The sequence below is a fragment of the Tachysurus fulvidraco genome, chromosome 6 (assembly GCF_022655615.1).
Source record: "Tachysurus fulvidraco isolate hzauxx_2018 chromosome 6, HZAU_PFXX_2.0, whole genome shotgun sequence".
Classification (NCBI taxonomy): domain Eukaryota; kingdom Metazoa; phylum Chordata; class Actinopteri; order Siluriformes; family Bagridae; genus Tachysurus; species Tachysurus fulvidraco.
Genome location: NC_062523.1, coordinates 16,795,768 through 16,815,723, shown reverse-complemented (window position 1 = coordinate 16,815,723; position 19,956 = coordinate 16,795,768). Strand labels below are relative to the sequence as shown.

At 36.3% G+C, this 19,956-nt stretch overlaps 4 protein-coding genes across 4 annotated transcripts; 1 reads left to right on the top strand and 3 right to left on the bottom strand.

Annotated features, from left to right (window-relative positions):
• Positions 1-236: 236 nt before the first annotated feature.
• Positions 237-4,276, bottom strand: stx19 (syntaxin 19). The gene is made up of 2 exons (XM_027164715.2): positions 3,454-4,276; positions 237-1,446 (listed from the first exon to the last, which is right to left on the bottom strand). The coding sequence occupies exon 2, from the start codon at positions 1,387-1,389 to the stop codon at positions 502-504; it is 888 nt and encodes a 295-aa protein (XP_027020516.1). The 5' UTR covers positions 1,390-1,446; positions 3,454-4,276; the 3' UTR covers positions 237-501.
• Positions 4,277-5,807: 1,531 nt separating this feature from the next.
• Positions 5,808-8,838, bottom strand: rsph1 (radial spoke head component 1). Its single transcript, XM_027164440.2, has 8 exons — positions 8,681-8,838; positions 8,154-8,267; positions 7,820-7,925; positions 7,629-7,719; positions 7,337-7,472; positions 7,179-7,250; positions 6,527-6,653; positions 5,808-6,302 (listed from the first exon to the last, which is right to left on the bottom strand). The coding sequence occupies exons 1-8, from the start codon at positions 8,729-8,731 to the stop codon at positions 6,298-6,300; spliced, it is 702 nt and encodes a 233-aa protein (XP_027020241.1). The 5' UTR covers positions 8,732-8,838; the 3' UTR covers positions 5,808-6,297.
• A 444-nt stretch (positions 8,839-9,282) lies between these two features.
• On the top strand, positions 9,283-11,713 carry cln5 (CLN5 intracellular trafficking protein). Its single transcript, XM_027164439.2, has 4 exons — positions 9,283-9,466; positions 9,726-9,900; positions 9,995-10,220; positions 10,302-11,713. Exons 1-4 carry the CDS (start codon positions 9,366-9,368, stop codon positions 10,787-10,789), a joined length of 990 nt encoding a protein of 329 aa, XP_027020240.1. The 5' UTR covers positions 9,283-9,365; the 3' UTR covers positions 10,790-11,713.
• A 218-nt stretch (positions 11,714-11,931) lies between these two features.
• fbxl3a (F-box and leucine-rich repeat protein 3a) lies at positions 11,932-18,968 on the bottom strand. Its single transcript, XM_027164438.2, has 5 exons — positions 18,627-18,968; positions 17,648-18,008; positions 17,363-17,485; positions 17,105-17,276; positions 11,932-14,527 (listed from the first exon to the last, which is right to left on the bottom strand). The coding sequence occupies exons 2-5, from the start codon at positions 18,005-18,007 to the stop codon at positions 13,887-13,889; spliced, it is 1,296 nt and encodes a 431-aa protein (XP_027020239.1). The 5' UTR covers position 18,008; positions 18,627-18,968; the 3' UTR covers positions 11,932-13,886.
• Positions 18,969-19,956: the final 988 nt, after the last annotated feature.

The following is a 19,956-nucleotide window of genomic DNA, read 5'->3' as shown; positions in this document are numbered from 1 at the left end:
GTGGGCACACACACACACACACACACACACACACACACACACACACACACACACACACACACACACACACACACACACACACACACACATACACACATACACACACACATATATACACACAAACGCACACATTTAAATTAAAGCTCAAAATAAAAATGGGTTGGCCATAATTAAATAGATGTAGGTTAGAAATAATATACATAAATAAATACAATAGTTTTTACATATAAGTAAAATGTGTGTGTGTGTGTGTGTGTGTGTGTGTGTGTGTGTGTGTGTGTGTGTGTGTGTGTGTGTGTGTGTGTGTGTGTGTGTGTGTGTGTGTTTGTGTGTGTGTATAAAACATAAACTATTGTGTTATTAATAGCTCCATATCAGTTCCATACTTAGGCTTCATGACTCCAGTGTCTTAATTTTACAGAATGTCTTTCAATTTGCTAATGAGGTTTTGCCTTTAACACATACATTGTCTATGCATTTAAAAATTCCACAGGTTTTTCATCACACCCATGGGCAACAGCAGCAACACAGTCTTCTTAAAGGGTTCTTCTTCCTATATCTGACGGCCGTTTTAAATTTCTCTTTACAAGCCATCACATAGTCCTGAGTCTTCTCTACATTGGCCTGGATATTGTTAATTTGATCTCCTTGCTCTTCCACAAGCATGAAGACATCTAGAAAGAGCTCTCTCAGATCCTTCATGTTGCTCTCAAGGGTGATCAGTTCTTTGTGGCGCTGTTCTATCTCAGATAACTGTGTGCGAGTGATCTTGACATCCACTAAGATGTTCTCATTGAAAACATCCCACTTACCCTGCTCGACCATATTTTCTACTTCTTCCTCTGATACCTCTCGGCCAGAGATTTCCAGCTGCCTGATGATGAACTGCTTGCATTTGGCTTGTTTGCTTAGGAGCGAGTCATTGTAATGACGCATGACCTCCTGGAACCGCCGAAAGAGTGCATCATGCTGAGCACGCTGGATCCTGGCTGTGGCAGCTGATGCCCCCAGTTCAGTCTCAGTGAGCTTTGCCTGCTTTGATAGGGCATCAAGCTTCTTACGTATGTTCTCAGCCTGCAGCTTGATGTCCCGAGTGAGGCTGCTCTCTTTTTTCATGACGCTGAGACGCCGCATGGTGGCCACAAAGTTTCTTTGGTGTTGACTGAACTTCTTAACCTCAGCCTCCAGGTCTTCAAGGCTGTCACGAACACGTTTGGCCTCATCCAGGTAGTTCTCTAGCACAGGCTCGGTCTCAAAAATCACAGCTTGTGGCCAGTGACCAATGAAGGACACTGGCTCATCCTCTTCATTTTGGGTGAAAGAGTGATCTTCATGATTTCCCTGATTTGCTTTGATCTGCAGACGCAGCTCTTCTAAACGATCCTTCATGACTAAAGCTCAGAGAAGAAGACTTTGGACATAACAGGTGATGATGGTGTCGGTGTTCTATAATAGATCAAAGAAGATCTCTGTCAAAGATATGTTCCTGATGATATACATAATATGCAATATATAAATAAAGCAAAGTCTAAACAATATAAACAAATTTTTATATATTTATATGTTTATATTATTGTATTTATGTATTTATATTATTGCATGCATATATATATATGCAAAAGTCTACCGATATTTGTAAAGAAAATTTATATCAAGTCTTTCACTTTCAAAGACTTTTACAAATCTTTTTTTTCCTGTGATGGAATGATTAGAACACATACATTACAACTTATTACAGGTCTTCTAGAAATGTGAAAAAATATGCTAGGTCAAAACACACACACACACACACACACACACACACACACACACACACACACACACACACACACACACACACACACACACACACATTACATACACTCAGGTTTTTCACTGTACAAGCTGTCATCCCATAATAAAAAAAAGGTTGTTTATTTTTGTTTTTGTTTTGTTGCTTAACTCGTTATGCAATCAAAGAACTTTTACTCAAAGCTGTTGTTTCTGGTGACTATAGTGTGTATGCACCATATTTACACATTTAGTTTAGGGGACATTTCTTATTATTTATATTAAAAGAATTTTTTTTTACCTAAAAAGAAACTTCACTGGGATTTTTTTTTCTTACACTTACCTAAGCATTAGTGGTGGAAATCAATAGATTTTTATTACACAACTGAATGGATTATTAGTGAATATTGACTTACTAGAGGGATCTTAAACAGTGAAGACTGATGAATTTTTTCCTGTATGTGTGTAGCTCCTCCAACTGCTTTAGAAGGAATGCTTAGAAACATAAATGTGGGCTTTGTTTTGTTCTCACCTCACGATCTTCCTGTTTAAGAGACCTCCTAATGAACTCTTAAACCACATAAGCCTATTAAAAACATTCTAAAAATTAATGTTCAGTTCTATATTGTTTTGATTAAATTCACTATCACTCTGTCTACAAAGCATTCTTTTGTCAGAGGTAGTGAAAGTACTACAATTCTTTACTCAATTAAATATGCACTTAGGCTTCTTGTCTACAGAAATATACACAGCTTAAATTTCACTCAAGTTAAATTAGAAAACTTTATTCATAAGTGAAAAAAAGTGTATGAAAGGCTATGGCTAAATAACTGAATGTTTATTCCTAATCTTTTGAATGTTAGTTACAACAATAACTCTGCTGAAACCAATGCTAATAGCTAGCTGTTTTAGTTTAGCACAAATAAACGTGTCTTAATAAATATAATATGTAATCATAAAATACAGTCGAAAGTAAAGACTTTTAGGATATATAGTAAACAAATATCAAAAGTATTAGCTGAAAGAAATCTCAAAATACTTTCTCAAAATAACAAACTAATGTACAGTAATAAAATAATTATAGTCTGTCCCAGAGTATATCATCTTCACACTGGTCTGTCGAAATGTTAAAATGTTTGTATTTCAGAACACACATGACATACACATGAAATACAGTATATTTAAATCCTAAATTTTATTTATGGAATAATAAGGTTAAATTCAAGCCTTAAACATAAATTAAAGTGCATGTATATTCTTTTGAATATTTTTGTGGACAAATGAGTTCCTTATCTGTTTAGTATATTTTCTTATTGATTATTTTAATAGAATGAATCAAGAAATTCTCATATAATATGTGTAGCTATTACAATACACCAACATACACAATAGTCTCCCGAAGTAGAAAAAGATATGATGCTTTTGGACATGGTGTTTTGTATTTAATTATATCCTGAATGCCTAGATAAAAAAAATGTCAAAATATAGTTTAATTAATATAATTTAATTGTGTCATATGTATATGATTATATTTAGGATGCAAAATCTTTGTTTCTGCTATGTATCTCTTTTGACAGAAATATTCCCTATCTTTAAACTATTTGGGTTCAATCAGTATTAACTGTATTTGTAAACGTATTTAGTATATAATATTTTATAGGATTTGTTCCTCTCACAGCTTACCTCTTTTGCTGTGCCAGGAGGATTAAATGACGCTGCATCATGAGTCCATAGAGGGAACAGAATATCCTAACACTCTTGATTCTTCAGAGGAATTCAGGCTGAATATAAAGCAACGAACAGGAATAAAACTCCCTCAGCTTCTGTTAGTCTCAGATCCACAGTGCAGACTCCTGGGAATTCTGGCAAAGCTAGTTTGCTACCACACCTACTGTTACAGTTAGAACTTTGTTTGACCAATAGAGAGTGAAGATTTTACCTTGTCTGAAAAAGTAGGAGTGACGTGAATAACACTGCACCGAAAGACCACATGCAGTGTCCTGAACCCAATTCTTGTGCGTAATTTCATTTAAAACAACAAAAAGCTCATTGAACTGATCTGATTACTTCTGACAGCGTCATCAGAATTCCTAGAGGCCGTTGGAGATAGCTGTTGGATTATTCTGTAACAGCCACTAAACACACACTCACACTTTGGGAAGTAGCTTCCACTGATTTCCGTGTTGCTGTATTATTCTGTATTACTGTACTGTAAGTAAATAATAACCCAACATAACCCAAAATAACCCAGTCAGATAGGTTGACTGAGAGTTTGTCTAATCATAACTTTATCTATGATGTGAACCTTTACATAAATTACAATAAGAAAAGAAAAAACACTACAATATGTTGAAAATACTACTGTCATTTTTGTTATTCATTTGGTAAGTAGATCAATTTTAGTTTATTGTTTTTAAAGATTTCTTTCATTAACTATTAGGATTTCTTCAGTAACAACAAAGAAACTAGCAAACTGTAAATGCGAGTGTAAGAAAAGTCTTGTACTACCGTCAGAGCCTTGGGGTTTAAGGAGTGAAAGACCTTGAGAACTCTTTGTCTGATTTGTTCAGGAGTAAAATGTGCTTTCAGAAACATGTTGCTATGTTGTAGTAGGCTGTGGGATTCACACAAGTAAAACTAGCTTTCTAACAATTCAGCAGCCCTAATAAACACAAATAAAATGATGATCCATGCATGATACAGTACATTAGAAAGAAAAAAAAAGCTTTTTCTTTATTCCTGGATAAATGGCAAGAATTAGATTCAAATTCAAAATTCAAATGTATAGCGCTTTTAACAATGGGCATTGTCTCAAAGCAGCTTTACAGAAAAGAAACATAAAACAAAAAGTTAATCTAATGATTAATATAATACAAAAAAAAAATCAAGATTATTATTAGATATATTTAAATGTGTTTGTATTTATCCCAATGAGATCTATCTAATCGTGAATTAGGTCTATCTAAACGCCTGCCTTAGTGCCCCAAAAATATCTTTAAGCTAGTGTTTCAGAATTAGTAATAAACCTAATGGTGCGAGTGTAAATCATATGTGACATTAACAAAATATCCCATGTATTTACAGCTATAAAGTGATATATGAAAGTCTCACTCCTACACACACAGAAAGGCATGAGTCAGAATGGTTTGGGTTAAAAGAACGAAGCGTTTAGAACAAAGACGCAGTATAAGGAAGCAAACAGGAACAAAAAAAGACAGAGGTGATTCAGTCCAAACAAGATATTGTGTATTGTTTCCATCAAATTTCTTATCTTGCCCCAAAAACATGTGTAACAGAATATAATAAGATAAAAATCAGATGTCAGTGCAGTTTGTCTTGAAGACTGTTCTGTAGCTTGCTAAAGATTAAGCATGAAGCGAAGGTAAATAAAGGTGTAACTGAATACAAAACACCATTATAGCACCAACCACAGTGACTCAGTTGTAATCCAAACCTGTAGTCCTCTTTACCTGTTTCCAAGGAATGCAAACAGCAATTTGATCAGGAATATGTATTACTGGGTTGCATTTTAATAAAGACCTTACTAATTTCATATTCAAATCCAAATACCTAATTTGTTTCAAAATTATCATACTGTCCAAATAGCTATAACATTTACGTATGATTGTAATTGTTTCTAAATATTGATATGGAAGGAATACAGTCAGGACAAAAACTTATCTACAGGCTTGGACCCTGGAACCCCACAGAATGAATATTATTCTTAAAACAAAATAATTTTGAATCAGCTGGTTTTATTTTCACTCTGCTGAGTTAATAGAGGAACCTTCATATCTTCTTTCTACAGCACAACACCTCTATATTAATTAGTGATGTATATCTGTTAAGTATATATGCAGTTAATCTTGGGCTGGATATATTTGTATATGAACTGAGTAAACAAAACTCTTTGCGTGACGAAAGTACTGTAGGTATTACACACTGCCCCCTGCTGACCATACTCTAAAAATACCTTGTTAACTCACTGCTGCTGGTTAAAAAAAGATAGAATAGAATAATGATTTTAAGTACATGAGTTCATTTCATTTGTTTATTTTGTAACCCTATATGTGATCTACAATTGACAATATTCAGTCATTCATCTTCAGTATGCACTTCATGTTCAGGATCACAGTGAACGAGGACAAATCACAGGAAGATGGGAAAACATCCTGAAAGACACAACAGTCTATTGTAGGGCAGCACACGGTTTTACACCTTGGGCAGCCTTTCTCCCTATTGTCATGTCTTTTGGAAGTGGGAGGAAACCAGTGAACCAATGGAAACCCATGTAGATATTTTTGAATAAAGAAACAACTAATAGTAATAATCAGTTAATGTATAATGTATAATTTGTAATGTATTCGATCACCACTACACTCCAATATGTTTGAATTCTCAAATCTGATCAATTTTTTTTTATTGTATTCATATGTATAAGACCATAGCTCAGACAATACTTCTAACTTGGGCTCTGCCTCATGTTCTGCTCTTCCTGGGGCAAGTCTTTTTCTCCTCAGACTGGTCCTATTCTAAAAGACACAGAAGCCTGGAATTAAACAGGATTTGTTTTCTTCATAAACTCACTGATATGATGTTATTTACAAAATTCTGTGTTAAAAATAAAAAGTAGAAAAACAGCAATAATAATAAAATAGTAGCAAAAAAAAGCTGATTTATAAGATTATAGTAAAATTATAAAAATTGTACTGGCTGGTCCATTCAGGAAAGGTATTTAGACATGTTACAGGTATACCTGAAGAGATGCTATCTTTTAGACATGGTGTATCAGAGACACAAGATGATAAGCCTGTCAAAGCTTTGGGCTTCCATTTCAGGGTAGTGGTAGTGACAAGTTCCTCCTCTTCTGCATTTCCTTTATCCTGCGGGCCAAAGGTTTAGACTTACACTCTGAACTTAATACAATCCCAAAACTTTCTTTGAAATACATAGATGCTTATGCTTTGACATTATACACACACGCATAATGTTAAAACTTATGAATTTCCAGTGAATGACTACATCTAAACAGATTCACTTAACTCAAACCTTCGAGCAACTAGAGGTTAGTTCTTTCACTTTCACAAGCCCTTCTCAACATGCACGAGGGTAACAGTGCAACTATACTAACGAAAGGCACAGCAACAGACTGTGTTTAAATCATTGCTACAGAACCTTTTCTCCAAAGACTGCAATGGGAATAAAGCGCTCCCCCTTAGGAGGGTAGGAGGAATGCAACTCCATAGTCTTCTTATCCTTAATAGTCCCCTCATTTAGTATTGGCTGGAGTTTCAGCAGGGGGATATGACTTTTATCAATAACATAATAACAGAATCCTTTCACATATTGCATACACACCACTATACCTTCTTTCACTTTAACACACCAAGAACACACACAGGAATTACCTGATCTATCCGCAAATACTCCCCATGCTGCTCACATCCAAAGTCAAATACATACTTCCCTGGACCTGAGGGCTGCAAAAAGCCTTAATAAATAAGAGAAAACGGAAAACAAGTGTGTTCTTTTTAACTAAAGAATTTGCTAAAGAGCCAGAACTTACATGATTGTTTTGAAAGTTGCCTTGGTATCTGTGGTTTAGATGGATGAACTCTCCCACTGACTCCATCTTACCCATAACCCATGTGCCAACATATTTAGAACCTGTATCATGGTATGTGTACACACCTTGCCCATGTCTGTAAAACAAGTAGAGACGGAAATATACTAAAGGTAGCAAATAAATATATTGATTATGCAATTTATAAGAAACTCTTAGGCCAAACTTCACCAAGCAAGTTTTGATATGTCTAAGATAATAATAATATGTTTGAAATCAAGTGTAAATGATAGACCTTTGATGCTGAAGCCACTCCCCATCATAGACATCTCCATTACGGTATGTGTAAACCCCATGACCCTGACGCTTGTCTTCGACCCATGAGCCTAACCCAAAGCAAGACAAACAGACACTTATTGTTCTCCATACATTCACCTTTAAACTCCACACAGGTTTTAAAAAAATAATAGTATAGCAAAGTCTCACCATCATACTTGGAACCATCGGGGTAATAGAAAACCCCTTGTCCATGTTTCATGTTCCTGTAATACTCCCCTATGTATCGAGAGCCATTCTTAAATCTGTAGGTTCCCTGACAAAACAAACGTGCATGCTTACATTTTTTGCACAGACTTTAGATCCGGACAAACGAAATAACATAAATGAACATAAAGAAAGAATTTTTACATACTCTATAAAATATTTGAAATAAAATATTCAAAGAATTCAATGAACATTAATATGCAATATGTATATGTTCGTTTTAAAAAAGATCAAATAGCTGTATTAATACACAGTGCATTTAGTCTGTATGAAACACCTGTCCAGATCTGGTGCCGTGTTCATACATCCCCTGGTAGATGTCTCCATTGGGCAGCACTGCTCTCCCAGCACCATGCCTCTCTCCTGCCTCATTCCGCTCACCTTCATACTCCTTCAAACACACACACACACACACACACACACACACACACACACACACACACACACACACACACACACACACACACACACACACAGAGTTATGCAAACTTTGTGGAGTGTTTGCCTTAATTTCTGTATTATTGTAAGTGAATAATATGAGTCAATGGACAAAATAAAAAACTGGATCTTTTAGTGATGGTCTTCACAAAATAAAAGCTTTTAATTGCAGTTATTTGATTCGAATTCAAATAACTGCAATTAAAAGCTTTTATTTTGTGAAGATCATCAACACATCAGTATCATCACGTTAAGGAGTAGTTTGGTTAAAAAAAAAAAAACACGCTCGCAATGTATGATTAGATTTAATAGAGCACTTTTTCCATAATAACAGGGAAAATGCCCCACGGAACTTGACCTACTTACTCCATGAAAGATTTGCTCGTCTTCAAATTCCTCAGATCCAACCTCCGACATATTTCTCTGTTGCTGTTTTTTAGTTAACAGACTGATATCAGCTAACAAGCTAACCGCAAAGAGCTAGTATTCGTTGCGTCTGCCGTTGCCATGGCAACGTGCGAGGAGCTTTCGAATGTAATAGACATGCGCAATGGCATGGAGACCGTCCTGTTAATTATTTCATATTTATAATCTGCAGTTGGTGGTGCATTAGTGTCAGTTTTGTGTGTTTTTTTTATTTTAGTTTTATTTAAAGCTTCTTCTTCTTCTTCTTCTTCTTCTTCTTATTATTATTATTATTATTATTATTATTATTATTATTATTATCGTCATCATCATCATCATCATCATCATCATCATTATTATTATTATTATTATTATTAATATCGTCATCATCATTCATCATCATCATCATTATTATCATAAAGGTGCAAAGTATTTCAGGAGTGCATTATTTTAGCACTCTAGACAAGTAGTTAATTGCAGAATAGTATAGTTTCGGTAAGTTTAAACATACAAAGGACTTTTACATCTGCCTTCGTCACGGGGCTTGTCATCAGATTTAGAGAACCACGTGACCACAATCATGTGAGGAAATAAGGAAGTGTGAACAAAGTTTCTGCACTGAGAAGTCTAATATGAATCGTGAAACATGACTATCAGATGTTTTTATTTCCTCCCTCTGATCTGTTTCTTCATTTTGAGCAGTTCTGACAATGTTAGTGGAAAGAGCGTTTGGCCTGTTCCTTACAGGTAAGTAACACTGGTTCTGATTCTTATACTGTCTGTTGTTTCCATGGCTACCGCCGTCCCACTGTTTTGCTAAACACATAACGTTTTTTTTTAGACGTGTTTCCAAGGATCTGTCAATACACAGCAAAATATATTTTATATATATTCTATGTTATAGAGTGGAGTGTTCAGAAAAACAAGCAAACAGAAAAAAACTTCCTGAATATTATTATACATTGGATATTAATGTTTGAATTTGTGTGCGTGTGTAAATGACTAGGAGATTCGACCATCGTCCGCCCACTGACCCTTACTGCCAAGCACTTTACCCCTTTTGCCCTACTGGAGACTCAGACGGTCGCATCCCTTCTATGAGAAACAGTGACGTCATTTCCGTGTTTAGACTTCAGACTCCTGTGTGGGAATTCAAATATGGAGATCTTTTGGGGAAATTTGTAAGTTTATTAATAGTTAAAGTGTAATATGATTTATGGTAAAAAAAAAAATGACCATAATAGTGTATTTTAACAGTGTATCTTCTGTTTTCAGCATATAATGCATGATGCCATTGGATTTGCCAACTCAGAAACAGGAAGAAACTATACCATGGAATGGTACGAGCTTTTCCAGCTTGGAAACTGCACTTTTCCCCATGTAAGAGAGAACACAATGGCCCCTTTTTGGTGTAACCAAGGGGCTGCATGCTTCTTTGAGGGAATTGATGATGTGCACTGGAAACAGAATGGAACTCTGGAGAAAGTGGGAGAGATTTCTGGTAAGAAGTTGTACACAGTTTGTGTGAAAATGGTTTTAGTACTATTTTCTAATAATTCTGTGTCACTGTTTTCTGTCATAGGTGAGCAGTTTAATGATCTGGCAAAATGGGTTCAACAGGACAATGACACAGGTATTTACTATGAGACGTGGACTGTGCGGTCAGACCCGGGACCCAACGCAACCACATGGTTCGACTCATATGACTGTTCACAGTTTGTACACCGCACCTATAGGAAATTGGCAGAGCTTGGAGCCAAGCTCTCAAGCAAAACTCAGACAAACTACACAAAAATCTACCTGTATAGTGGTGAACCTATCTACCTTGGAGATGATAGCAGCATCTTTGATCAACCCTCAATGAAAGATCTGGCCACAGCTATCAGAAAGTTTTACCATTCTTTTCAGCCTCACCAGTCAATGCTTCAGTTTATTCTCAGCCTGATGGAAGCCTATAAAAAAGTAGTGCTGGACAAGACTTTCTATTTGTTCTATAACTTTGAGTATTGGCACTTGCCCATGAAGCCTCCATATATCCAAATTACTTATGAAGAAGTTCCTCTGCCATGATGAAGGTGGCCTTGAGTTCTCCTTCCTCATGTAAATGTTATGACAGTTTTGCAGTTATGACTGTGTTACTTGTGATTATAGTCAATGATTTTTTTTACACTTTGACTTGGGTGACAATGAACTCGTGTTCTGTTGTAAATACCACATTGTCTCGATTCAGATTGGTCAGGAAGGGTTCATTTTCTATAAACACACAGCTCAGACAAGTATGCGAGGCAAATCACAGATTTTTATTAATGTGCTCATTTTAATGTTATTGTTTATGTAGCAACAGACTGGGCCTTGTATGGTGGACATTCCATGTTAACACATTTTAAAAATGTCTGCAAGCTTTCTGTAAGGGGAGGTTTAGTTAGCATTTTTGCAAGGAACACACACCCAGTGTAATTGTTTTGAAATTGCCAAGAAGTAAAATTGGGACTAAGCCTTCAGGAAGTTAGGCTTTCTGGTTTCTCAGTAACATAAGCTCCATTTCTTTTGTGTCTTAAAAAGGGATGGTAAGGAATTACATTATTTGTGTTATTGCATTTTCATAACTTTAGCTTTAGAAATAGTAAGTGAATAAGATTACAGTAATACAAAATTAACGTTGGGAGTACAAGAGTTACAGTATCATCCTGTAATAACAATAGAATTTAAGAATGCACAATGAGCCTGAAATTGATGCTAAGACATATCAAGGGACTATCCCACAATTTATGAAATGATTCAGATCTTATAACGTCTTATCAAGGATATCCAATCCTTAATAAGGATCCTTGTCCGGGACTTTCTACATCAGTAGAATTTGAAAGACATCTGAGTAATCCCATAGCGAAGGGGGCAAAATTCCTCATATCCCATGTTTACTGGGTATTTATGGTGATTAAGGTGAGTGATAAACTTGTCACAGACATTCTGCTGCATTAAATGGAACTACAAATACATGAAGTTTGGGGTAATTAATTGATTAATGAATTACAATTTGAATTAAAATACTCCAGAATTAAAAGACTCCAGAAAAATAATGATCTGTGGGCTGTATTACAATGACGGTACACCTAGTATTTTTTTTATTTATTTATGTAACCAATGTAAGCATTTAACTAAAATATAGCCACATTGTACATTAACATTTCAAATAATCTCACAGTGCACAAAAGGACATTTTATATAGTTTATTTTTGTTCAATGCAAAATGTGAAGCAGGTTTGGATGTTGGAATTGACTAAGCACAGGTTCACAACAAAGCCTAGTTTTTATACTGTTTTAGATAAATAGCTTATATACACTGATCAGTCAGAACATTAAATCCACTGACCGGTGAAGTGAATTACACTGATTACACTTGATAATAATGGTCATAACCAGATATCCACAACTGGTGGTCCACTGGGTGGCAATTTATGGCTGATCAGTGTATATATAACCAATGACATCTAATACACTGAATAAGGATATAAGAAACATGAGTCCCTTATATATATCAAAACAGTATTTTGAACAGTAGTTAAATACATACATAATGTTGAGCTTCCCTAATACAAAACAATGAAATCAGGTCAAAGAGCCTGTTAAACTAGTATGTAGGTCTATAAATCTGTTTTGCAAAGTCACAGCTAGAATCTCTATAGGAATCTATAAAACCTGGGTTATGCTCATTTGTTTTTTATACAACAAAAAACAATAACAGATACAATAACACATTTTTATAAGTGCAAACCTTAATTGCTTATCTGCAGCTTACCTCCATCTGTGCTCGCACTTATATTTCTGTAGTTAATGTGATCTCCATCTAAAGTGCCTTTAAACCATTAATACAAACAAATGTCATAATCAATAGGTCCTGATGTTACCCAATAAAAATCTGTTTATGTTATATTATTTAAAAAAGCAGGAAAGTAGTAATTTATCAGACATCACTGCTCGTGTCAGGAAAGTGGCCTCTCACACTGTCTTCAGCACATCTTTAAAACATACACAACTTAACTGACCACATTTCTCTCCTAACATCAACTCAAGATCCAAGTTGTGACTAAAAACCGTAATGACACCTAGTACAAGTAAACATGTCAGGTGAAAAGGAATTTAACAACATAACTGCAGATCAAAAATATTACGTCAAAAATATTGTAAAAATTCCAGACTTGTTTCGGTTAACTGTCACATTTCTCACAGTCTGTGTACAAAGAACAAAACTCATCAGCTTCCTGATTTCCTGTCTCTTAAAAAGAAAGTAGAAAACAATGCTGGGTGATATTATGAGAGAGCCTTAAGATTATGTCACGATGCACTCTTAAAAGATCAGATCACAATAGAATAATATTTATTTATTGCAAACTTACAAAGAAGCAATTTAGTGTTTTTTTCATGTCATTTTTTTTTTCATGTAATGTCATTTTAACAATTATAGATGAATTTTTTTACTTACTTTTCAGTATTTATCTTTTTTATAAATAAAATATTTTAAATATAAAAATATATATTTTATTTTGACATTAAATAAAGTTTAGAGCTAATCAAATGAACTGAAACTCAATGTGAAAGTGTCTTTTGCCTCATGAGACCACTTTTGTTGCCAACAGAATAACTACTACCTTTATCATTTTACATATACCCAGTTTCTATTGTTTATATAAATTAGATTGGATTAGGTTAATAAGATGCAAAGGCAAAATTCCGCATCTAGCATATTACAACAAAATATTAAACATATCTAATGAAATAGTGAAATGTGAAATATCTAATTACATAAATAAACTACAAAGCATTGTACAACTGTTATAGCCATAGTTTCAATAATGATAAAAGCTTATTCTCTTATGATTGTCAGCATATACACAGTGTTAAGTATAGAGAAAAAAAGCCTTATATTTTAATAAAGTGTTTACACCAGTGAAGATGTTTCCTTCCTCAAACTCTTGATTACACTGTAGTTAGGAATACTAAAACACCACTGATAAACCATGCCGTGTTTAATACTACAATATCTCAAATACCAAGGAATCATCTGTAGTACACTTTAGAGTTTTAGAACTGCCTTAAAGGTTAAAGTAATAAGCTTCTTGTGCTGGTAATGAATCCAGTAATCTAATGCTCAAATAAGTCTGCAAGTACCTCACCAGGTAGGCATCATATCTGGGAACCAGACGCGGCCAAGGTGTCTTGAAACCTCCCAGTGAATTTCATCCAGGCTGTACTTGTGGTCAGGGATGAGCACCTCTTCCATGATGGAGAGCTGTGTAAGGCGTCTCCCACACATCCTCACAAACTCCACGAAGGCGCTGCAGGACACCTCACACTCGCCTAGGCCGATGGCCGACAGCTGTGTACAGCGCTCAGCAATGCGAATCAGCTCCTCGTCCAGGGGACGCAAGCCGTTGGCACACACCACCAGCTCCACAAGCCGAGGGCAGTTCATGCCTACGCGCCCGAGCACTTCCTTACTGACCGAACGGCCAAAATAGAGGTGAGTGACGGGAATCTCATCCTGGAAGAAAGGCTCAAACTCATCTTCATACAGGAAGAAGTACATGACCAGGTTGAACTTGGGTGAGTGACGCACCATGGCATCCCAGCTGCTTTTTTTGATGGTGTGAAACTGCTGACCTGGGTTCTCACTCACAACATCGATGCGAAGATGCTCCAGATGCACATGCTTCTCGGAGGAGAGCGCAAGGAGGAGCTCATCACTCAGCAAGTGGTAATTCAATGCCAGCTCCCTCAAGCCATGGCACTGATCTGCGACACACAGGATTCCTGCCCGAGAGGCAGAGTTAAAGGATCATTTTCAAATTCTTTCAACAATCTCTGACATTTTGAAAGGTGAATTAAGTACCTTGTTACATGTAGGGGCCTGTGAAATCCCTTTTACATGGTCAAATTGTGACATATCTATATACTTTTCATCTTTAAAGAAATATAAGCTTCAAGGCACTTCAACAAAAACCTTCAGGTAGAAAACAATGATCAACATTTGATGACAGTAACCACTGTAGCACTAATATTATACTAATATAACAGGAAGTGTAGAAGCCTTTAATTAGAATGACTTGAGTACAGCTGCAGCAGCACATCACTAGTTTCTCACACTGCTCTAGTGTGATCTTTTCCACAGTAACTGTAGTGGGTTTCTCAGCAATAACTTACTTTGGATTTTCCAGAGATTTTCAATTAGATTTAAATAAGGACTCTGGGCTGGCTATTTCATTATTTCAATGTTATTAGCTTCAAGGAACTGCGTTCCCTTGTTTTTTTCAGTGTGACAGGGGGCTTTGCCTAGCAACTGCAGGCTGAATGGGTGATGCATGAAGGGAAAGAACAGATTAATTAAGGTTGATAAACATGTGCATTCACAGTTAGGCCTCGAAGAATACTGAAGTACAGAAATGGCCAGCGCAAAAAAAAAGTTATTGCTAAAAAAAAACCACTACAGTTACTGAACTGTGGAAGAGAGTGAAAGAAGAGTGGACTGAGATCACACCTTTGCAGTGTGAGAAACTAGTGCTGTCCTGTGGCCACAGATGTGCTAAAGTCATTCAAAACAAGGGCCTCTAAACCTCCTTCTCTTTTAGGGCAGCTCTAAACAGTGATCTTGGTTCTTTTGTGCTACAATGGTTACTGTTTTCCACAACATAAAGGTTTTTGATGAGGTGCTTGGTTATTTTGTAAAACTTTCTAGAACAGTGGTATAACCTAATATAGCCTAAATAACTTTGTGGTACTCATCAGGTTCTATAAACAAATAACCTAAGGAAGCTAGGGGAAAAGCCCATTTCGCATAGAAATATGGCAAATGAGCCTCGCAAAATTTGTATGTAAGCAAACCGCTAACGTTTTGGAAAAATATCCTATGGACTAAGGAGACCAAGGTACAGAGTTGTACATGCTTGGTCATTATGCACAGTGGCATGTTGGACAAAAACCAAACACAGAGCAACACCACATACACCTTATAGCAAGTGCCAAAAATTTTATGGAATTATGATGATTTGAGCGTGTTTTGCCAGCGCGGTCCTTTGAAACTTTGAGACAGTGATGAACTCCACTTTATACTAGAATATTCCTGAGACAAATGTGAGGCCATCTGTCCAGCAGCTTAAGCTTGGCTGAAACTGGGTCACACAACAGGACAGTGATCCCAAGCACACCAGCAAACCAACATCTGAATGTCTAAAGAAGGTAAAACTTTAAGGCGTTGAAATCAAAGTCAAAGTCTAGACCACAACCCATAATTACAGGTTGTACTTATTTTTCCCCCTGCTTATGGAATGTTTGTTTACTTTTTGGGGATAATGCTTATGTACTGAAATCATGTTGTGGTTTTTGTTGTCAGCTGAGGTTATTTGTTTTTCAAAGTTGGTAAGGACCACACTTTTCTTATATAATCTGTGGTAAAAAAAAATAGAACTGAAGCAGAGGGAGCAGTTTCTTTTCCACATGACCGTTGGCAATGATTTTTTTAGTTATAATCCAGTATAGTGATGGCCGGTTCGTGAACGAATCGTTCTTTTGAACCGGTTCTTTTTAGTGAACTGGATGAACTAGTTCACCAAATCGGACTGATTCTTTCTAAACAGTTCGTGTCTTGAGTCAGCGCTGATCCACAAGTTACTCACTTTCAGTCATGCCTGACAGCCCCTCCGACTCGAAATAAACTAAAATATCCCGGAGTATATGTAACGCCTATACACTGAACTGAGACATGTTGTGCTGAGAGAACTGTGAGCTCGAGCTGTTGATACTGCGCATGCTTGAATAACTAAACTGATACAGCGAATCATCAGTACACTGAACTGAGAACTGTTTCTTTCGGGCACGTCTGACATACTGAGAACCGAAGAGCTGTTGTTACTGCGGATGCGTAAATCACTGAACTGGTACAGCAACAAACGGAAATGGTTATGATTTAGTGTCTTATCAACGTACGAGTGTTTAACTCAGTTTAAGTTTTTGTAAGTTGATGAAGATTAGTTTATTAACTTTATATCGTTGAGACATCAATTCCTGTACTGGGTGTTTTAGTTGCAATACTTAAATGTAAGAAACGTATTCAACTAAAGTTATGATTACAAAGAACTTTTCAAATGTGTTAAATTGATTGTATTAATATCTGCCGGCAGTGGCGGGATGAAGGAACGTACGTCATGAGTGAATTACGTCATTACGTCAGGACATAAAAGAACTGGTGAGCTGGATTATTGAACTGGTTCATTAAAACGAACTGTCCGAAAGAACGGGTTCTCGGAAAAGAACCGAACTTCCCATCACTAATCCAGTATCATCCATCCATTCAATTCAAATCTTTAAATACATTTATATAAAAAATATGACTACCAGCAGGGGAGACATGGGGGCAGCTGCTCATCTTTAGCAGTTTGAGTGTGTCACTGTTGTTGGCCACCAAGACCTTGAGTGATGGGTCATCAACAGGCGTGTCATCAATCTTGAGTGATGACAGAGACTTGGAGTTGACAAACACAACAGTCAGTGCAGAGATGAAGTGAGACTGTAAAGATTAAAAGAACAAAAATTTAAACATTTTTACAGAGACAAGACATAAAAAACTTCCTTAAGGTTTCTACATGTGTTTACTTTTGTTAACTCCATAAAACTTGGCCGTGCTGTGGAAATGAGACCAAGGGTCTTTATTGAGCAGTTTACAAGCTGAGACAGGATGTTGCAAGCTGCTTCTGCTGATTCTGTACTGCTGTCCACCTGCACACACATTTTGTACAGTGTTACATCGCAAAGCCTAAACAATATCCAGACATCACACCTACAAATTACTTTGTAGTTCCTTTGTTCTAGTATGTCTATGAAGATAAAACTAAATCTGCTAGTCATGATAAAAACACTAAAAGTCTAAACATTCCTCACCTTAAAACTGACATACTGTAAATGATTCGAGTGCTTCTTGATGATCTGCTTGATGAGATCAGGATGAGTGGCCTTCAGGTAAGAGCTTGCAGGTTGGTTGAGCTCAAACTCAAAGCATCTCCAGAGCTCAGGCATGTGAAAAGCTTCATTCCAACCACGGCAAACCTGAGAGGCAAAGGCTCGATCCAGCAAGGGCAAGTACTGAAAGACACGCAGCAGGATCTCCTGTGGTAGCCATGCCCAGGATGAAGCCACATCTTCAAAGTCCTCACTGGGATGTCTAGCTTTCTTACAAACCTCCATACGCTCCTCACAGGATGAGCCACTGGCCTCTTTGTGTCTGATTATTCTTCTTTTCATTCTTAAAATTGAGAACATAAATTAAATGACTCCCACTTTCACTTTAAACAACATCACTGTGCTGCTCAGGTCTGGAACTTGCATGAAGCTTATCCTTCACTACTTTAAATAGATATAGTTGAAGTTAGGTATGAAGTTGTTCCTGTTTGTAAATCGCATCTAGAGAACACTTTGCTGTTATTTTGACACTTAAGTCACACTAAAAAACTTTGGCAAAGCATATCTGGCATTATTGTATTGTACTGTATTATTATGGAATCATTCCACAGCGAATATGAACAGTAATTAAAATGTATATTATGAGAGTCTATTGATTACATTATATGGGTCTATTTATTTATTACTATTGATTAAAATGTATGAGTCTATTTATTACATATATATTATACATATTTATTATAAGGAAAACTGGAATTTTATTATTTAAAATAAAGAAATAAATTTTGCAAATCTCTTCTTTACAATGCAGAACTTACAATGTTGGTCATGTAAAAGATAATGATGGACGTTTAGTCAGCGCGTTAACACCCGACAGCTAACACCCTAATTAATACTTTGACATTTACTCAGTACAAATGTTCCTAGACATTTTGTTGTAGTGCTCGAACTAGCTGGTTACCTGCTTGGTATTTAGTCAGTAGAGAAGAAGTCTTGCTGAATCAGTGAAGATCCGGTGTGATTTAATTCTAAACCCGAGCTCCAAAACATCCAAAACAGCAAGATGTGGCGCATTTGAAGCTAATCATTAGCTAAGATAAATAACTACGTTTTAATTTCTCATTACCGCCTGCAGGTCAGTCTGTCTGTCTCTCGCTCTCTCTCTCTCTGTCTCAGTATGCCTGTGTTTGTCTCTCTCTCTCTCTCACAGAGAGAGAGAGTGTGTGTGTGTGTGTGTGTGTGTGTGTGTGTGTGTGTGTGTTGACCTAATTCCTGCGCTCGACCTACTGTCGCTGTTGATTTTCAGTGGATCACTAAAATGGCGTTGTTGTTGTTTTGTGACGGAGCGCAAGGGATCATGGGAGATGTGTACCTAAATATGAAAATATCCTGCTCAGTTACCGCAACAAACATTTTCAAGTTGTGCTCGTTCAAGTAGAATCAATCAAATACTATAGGAACCATGACGAAGCCATCTGAAAATAAACTATATATTTATATATATGCTTTTATGAACTACTATTCCCACGATGCATTGTAAAGCAATAAGGCATACACATTTAGCATGACAGCGCGCGCACTGATGTAGATTAAATTTGGTTGCATTTTAGCTTATGCTTTGTAAATATATGATGATTATAGTCCTTCTATAGTAGTATGTCTATAATTGTGAATTACTCAATCTTCAAATAAATAAATGTATAATAAATTCTTTACATGTTTAAATGTTCCTCACAATTATATGATGACGTTTTTTGTTTTGTTTGTTTTATTATTACGTTTTTTTTAAAAGACTACAGTAGGGTTCTGTGGCATGGGCTTTACATTGGGTTGTGCAGCAGGAAGTCAGGTTGGCTGCTGCCTGTGTGGTGTTTCACATGTTCTTCATCATGATCTCATGGCAGTAAATAAATGCTACTTTGGCCTAATTCCCTGTCGTCCTGGGCTCCAAGCAGGTTGTAGTAAAGCAATGTTTCATGGTAAAGAATTTCATATACACATATTCCTGCAGCTCCTTGTCAAGTCAAGAAGCTTTTATTGTCATTTCAACCACATATAGCTGTTCTCCAGGATCATGGTGCTACATAAAACAAGGTCCACAAAGCTGCCACTGTTGGGCCCTTGAGCAAGGCCCTTAACCCTCAATTGCATAAATTGAAATAATTTGAGTCTTACTCTGGAAAAGGGTGTCTGCTAAATGCCAGAAATGTATAAGGGCTTAGTAAGTTAATCCTAGCCACATGATGTGCATCTGTGCAATGTTGTATGTCTTGAGATTTTTAGTCCTTTTG

What these genes read in the sequence shown, in the direction of transcription:
- stx19 (XM_027164715.2), bottom strand. Translation starts at nt 1,389, where the DNA reads ATGAAGGATCGTTTAGAAGAGCTGCGTCTGCAGATCAAAGCAAATCAG.
- rsph1 (XM_027164440.2), bottom strand. Translation starts at nt 8,731, where the DNA reads ATGTCGGAGGTTGGATCTGAGGAATTTGAAGACGAGCAAATCTTTCAT. An exon ending in GAGTGGCTTCAGCATCAAAG is followed by an intron (nt 7,473 to 7,628) that starts GTCTATCATTTA and finishes CTTGTTTTACAG; the next exon opens with ACATGGGCAAGGTGTGTACA. An exon ending in AGTATTTGCGGATAGATCAG is followed by an intron (nt 6,654 to 7,178) that starts GTAATTCCTGTG and finishes TTTGGCCCGCAG; the next exon opens with GATAAAGGAAATGCAGAAGA.
- cln5 (XM_027164439.2), top strand. Translation starts at nt 9,366, where the DNA reads ATGACTATCAGATGTTTTTATTTCCTCCCTCTGATCTGTTTCTTCATT. An exon ending in GAGATCTTTTGGGGAAATTT is followed by an intron (nt 9,901 to 9,994) that starts GTAAGTTTATTA and finishes TTCTGTTTTCAG; the next exon opens with CATATAATGCATGATGCCAT. An exon ending in GAAAGTGGGAGAGATTTCTG is followed by an intron (nt 10,221 to 10,301) that starts GTAAGAAGTTGT and finishes TTTCTGTCATAG; the next exon opens with GTGAGCAGTTTAATGATCTG.
- fbxl3a (XM_027164438.2), bottom strand. Translation starts at nt 18,007, where the DNA reads ATGAAAAGAAGAATAATCAGACACAAAGAGGCCAGTGGCTCATCCTGT. An exon ending in GTTTTATGGAGTTAACAAAA is followed by an intron (nt 17,277 to 17,362) that starts GTAAACACATGT and finishes TAATCTTTACAG; the next exon opens with TCTCACTTCATCTCTGCACT. An exon ending in CCCCCATGTCTCCCCTGCTG is followed by an intron (nt 14,528 to 17,104) that starts GTAGTCATATTT and finishes CCTCTCGGGCAG; the next exon opens with GAATCCTGTGTGTCGCAGAT.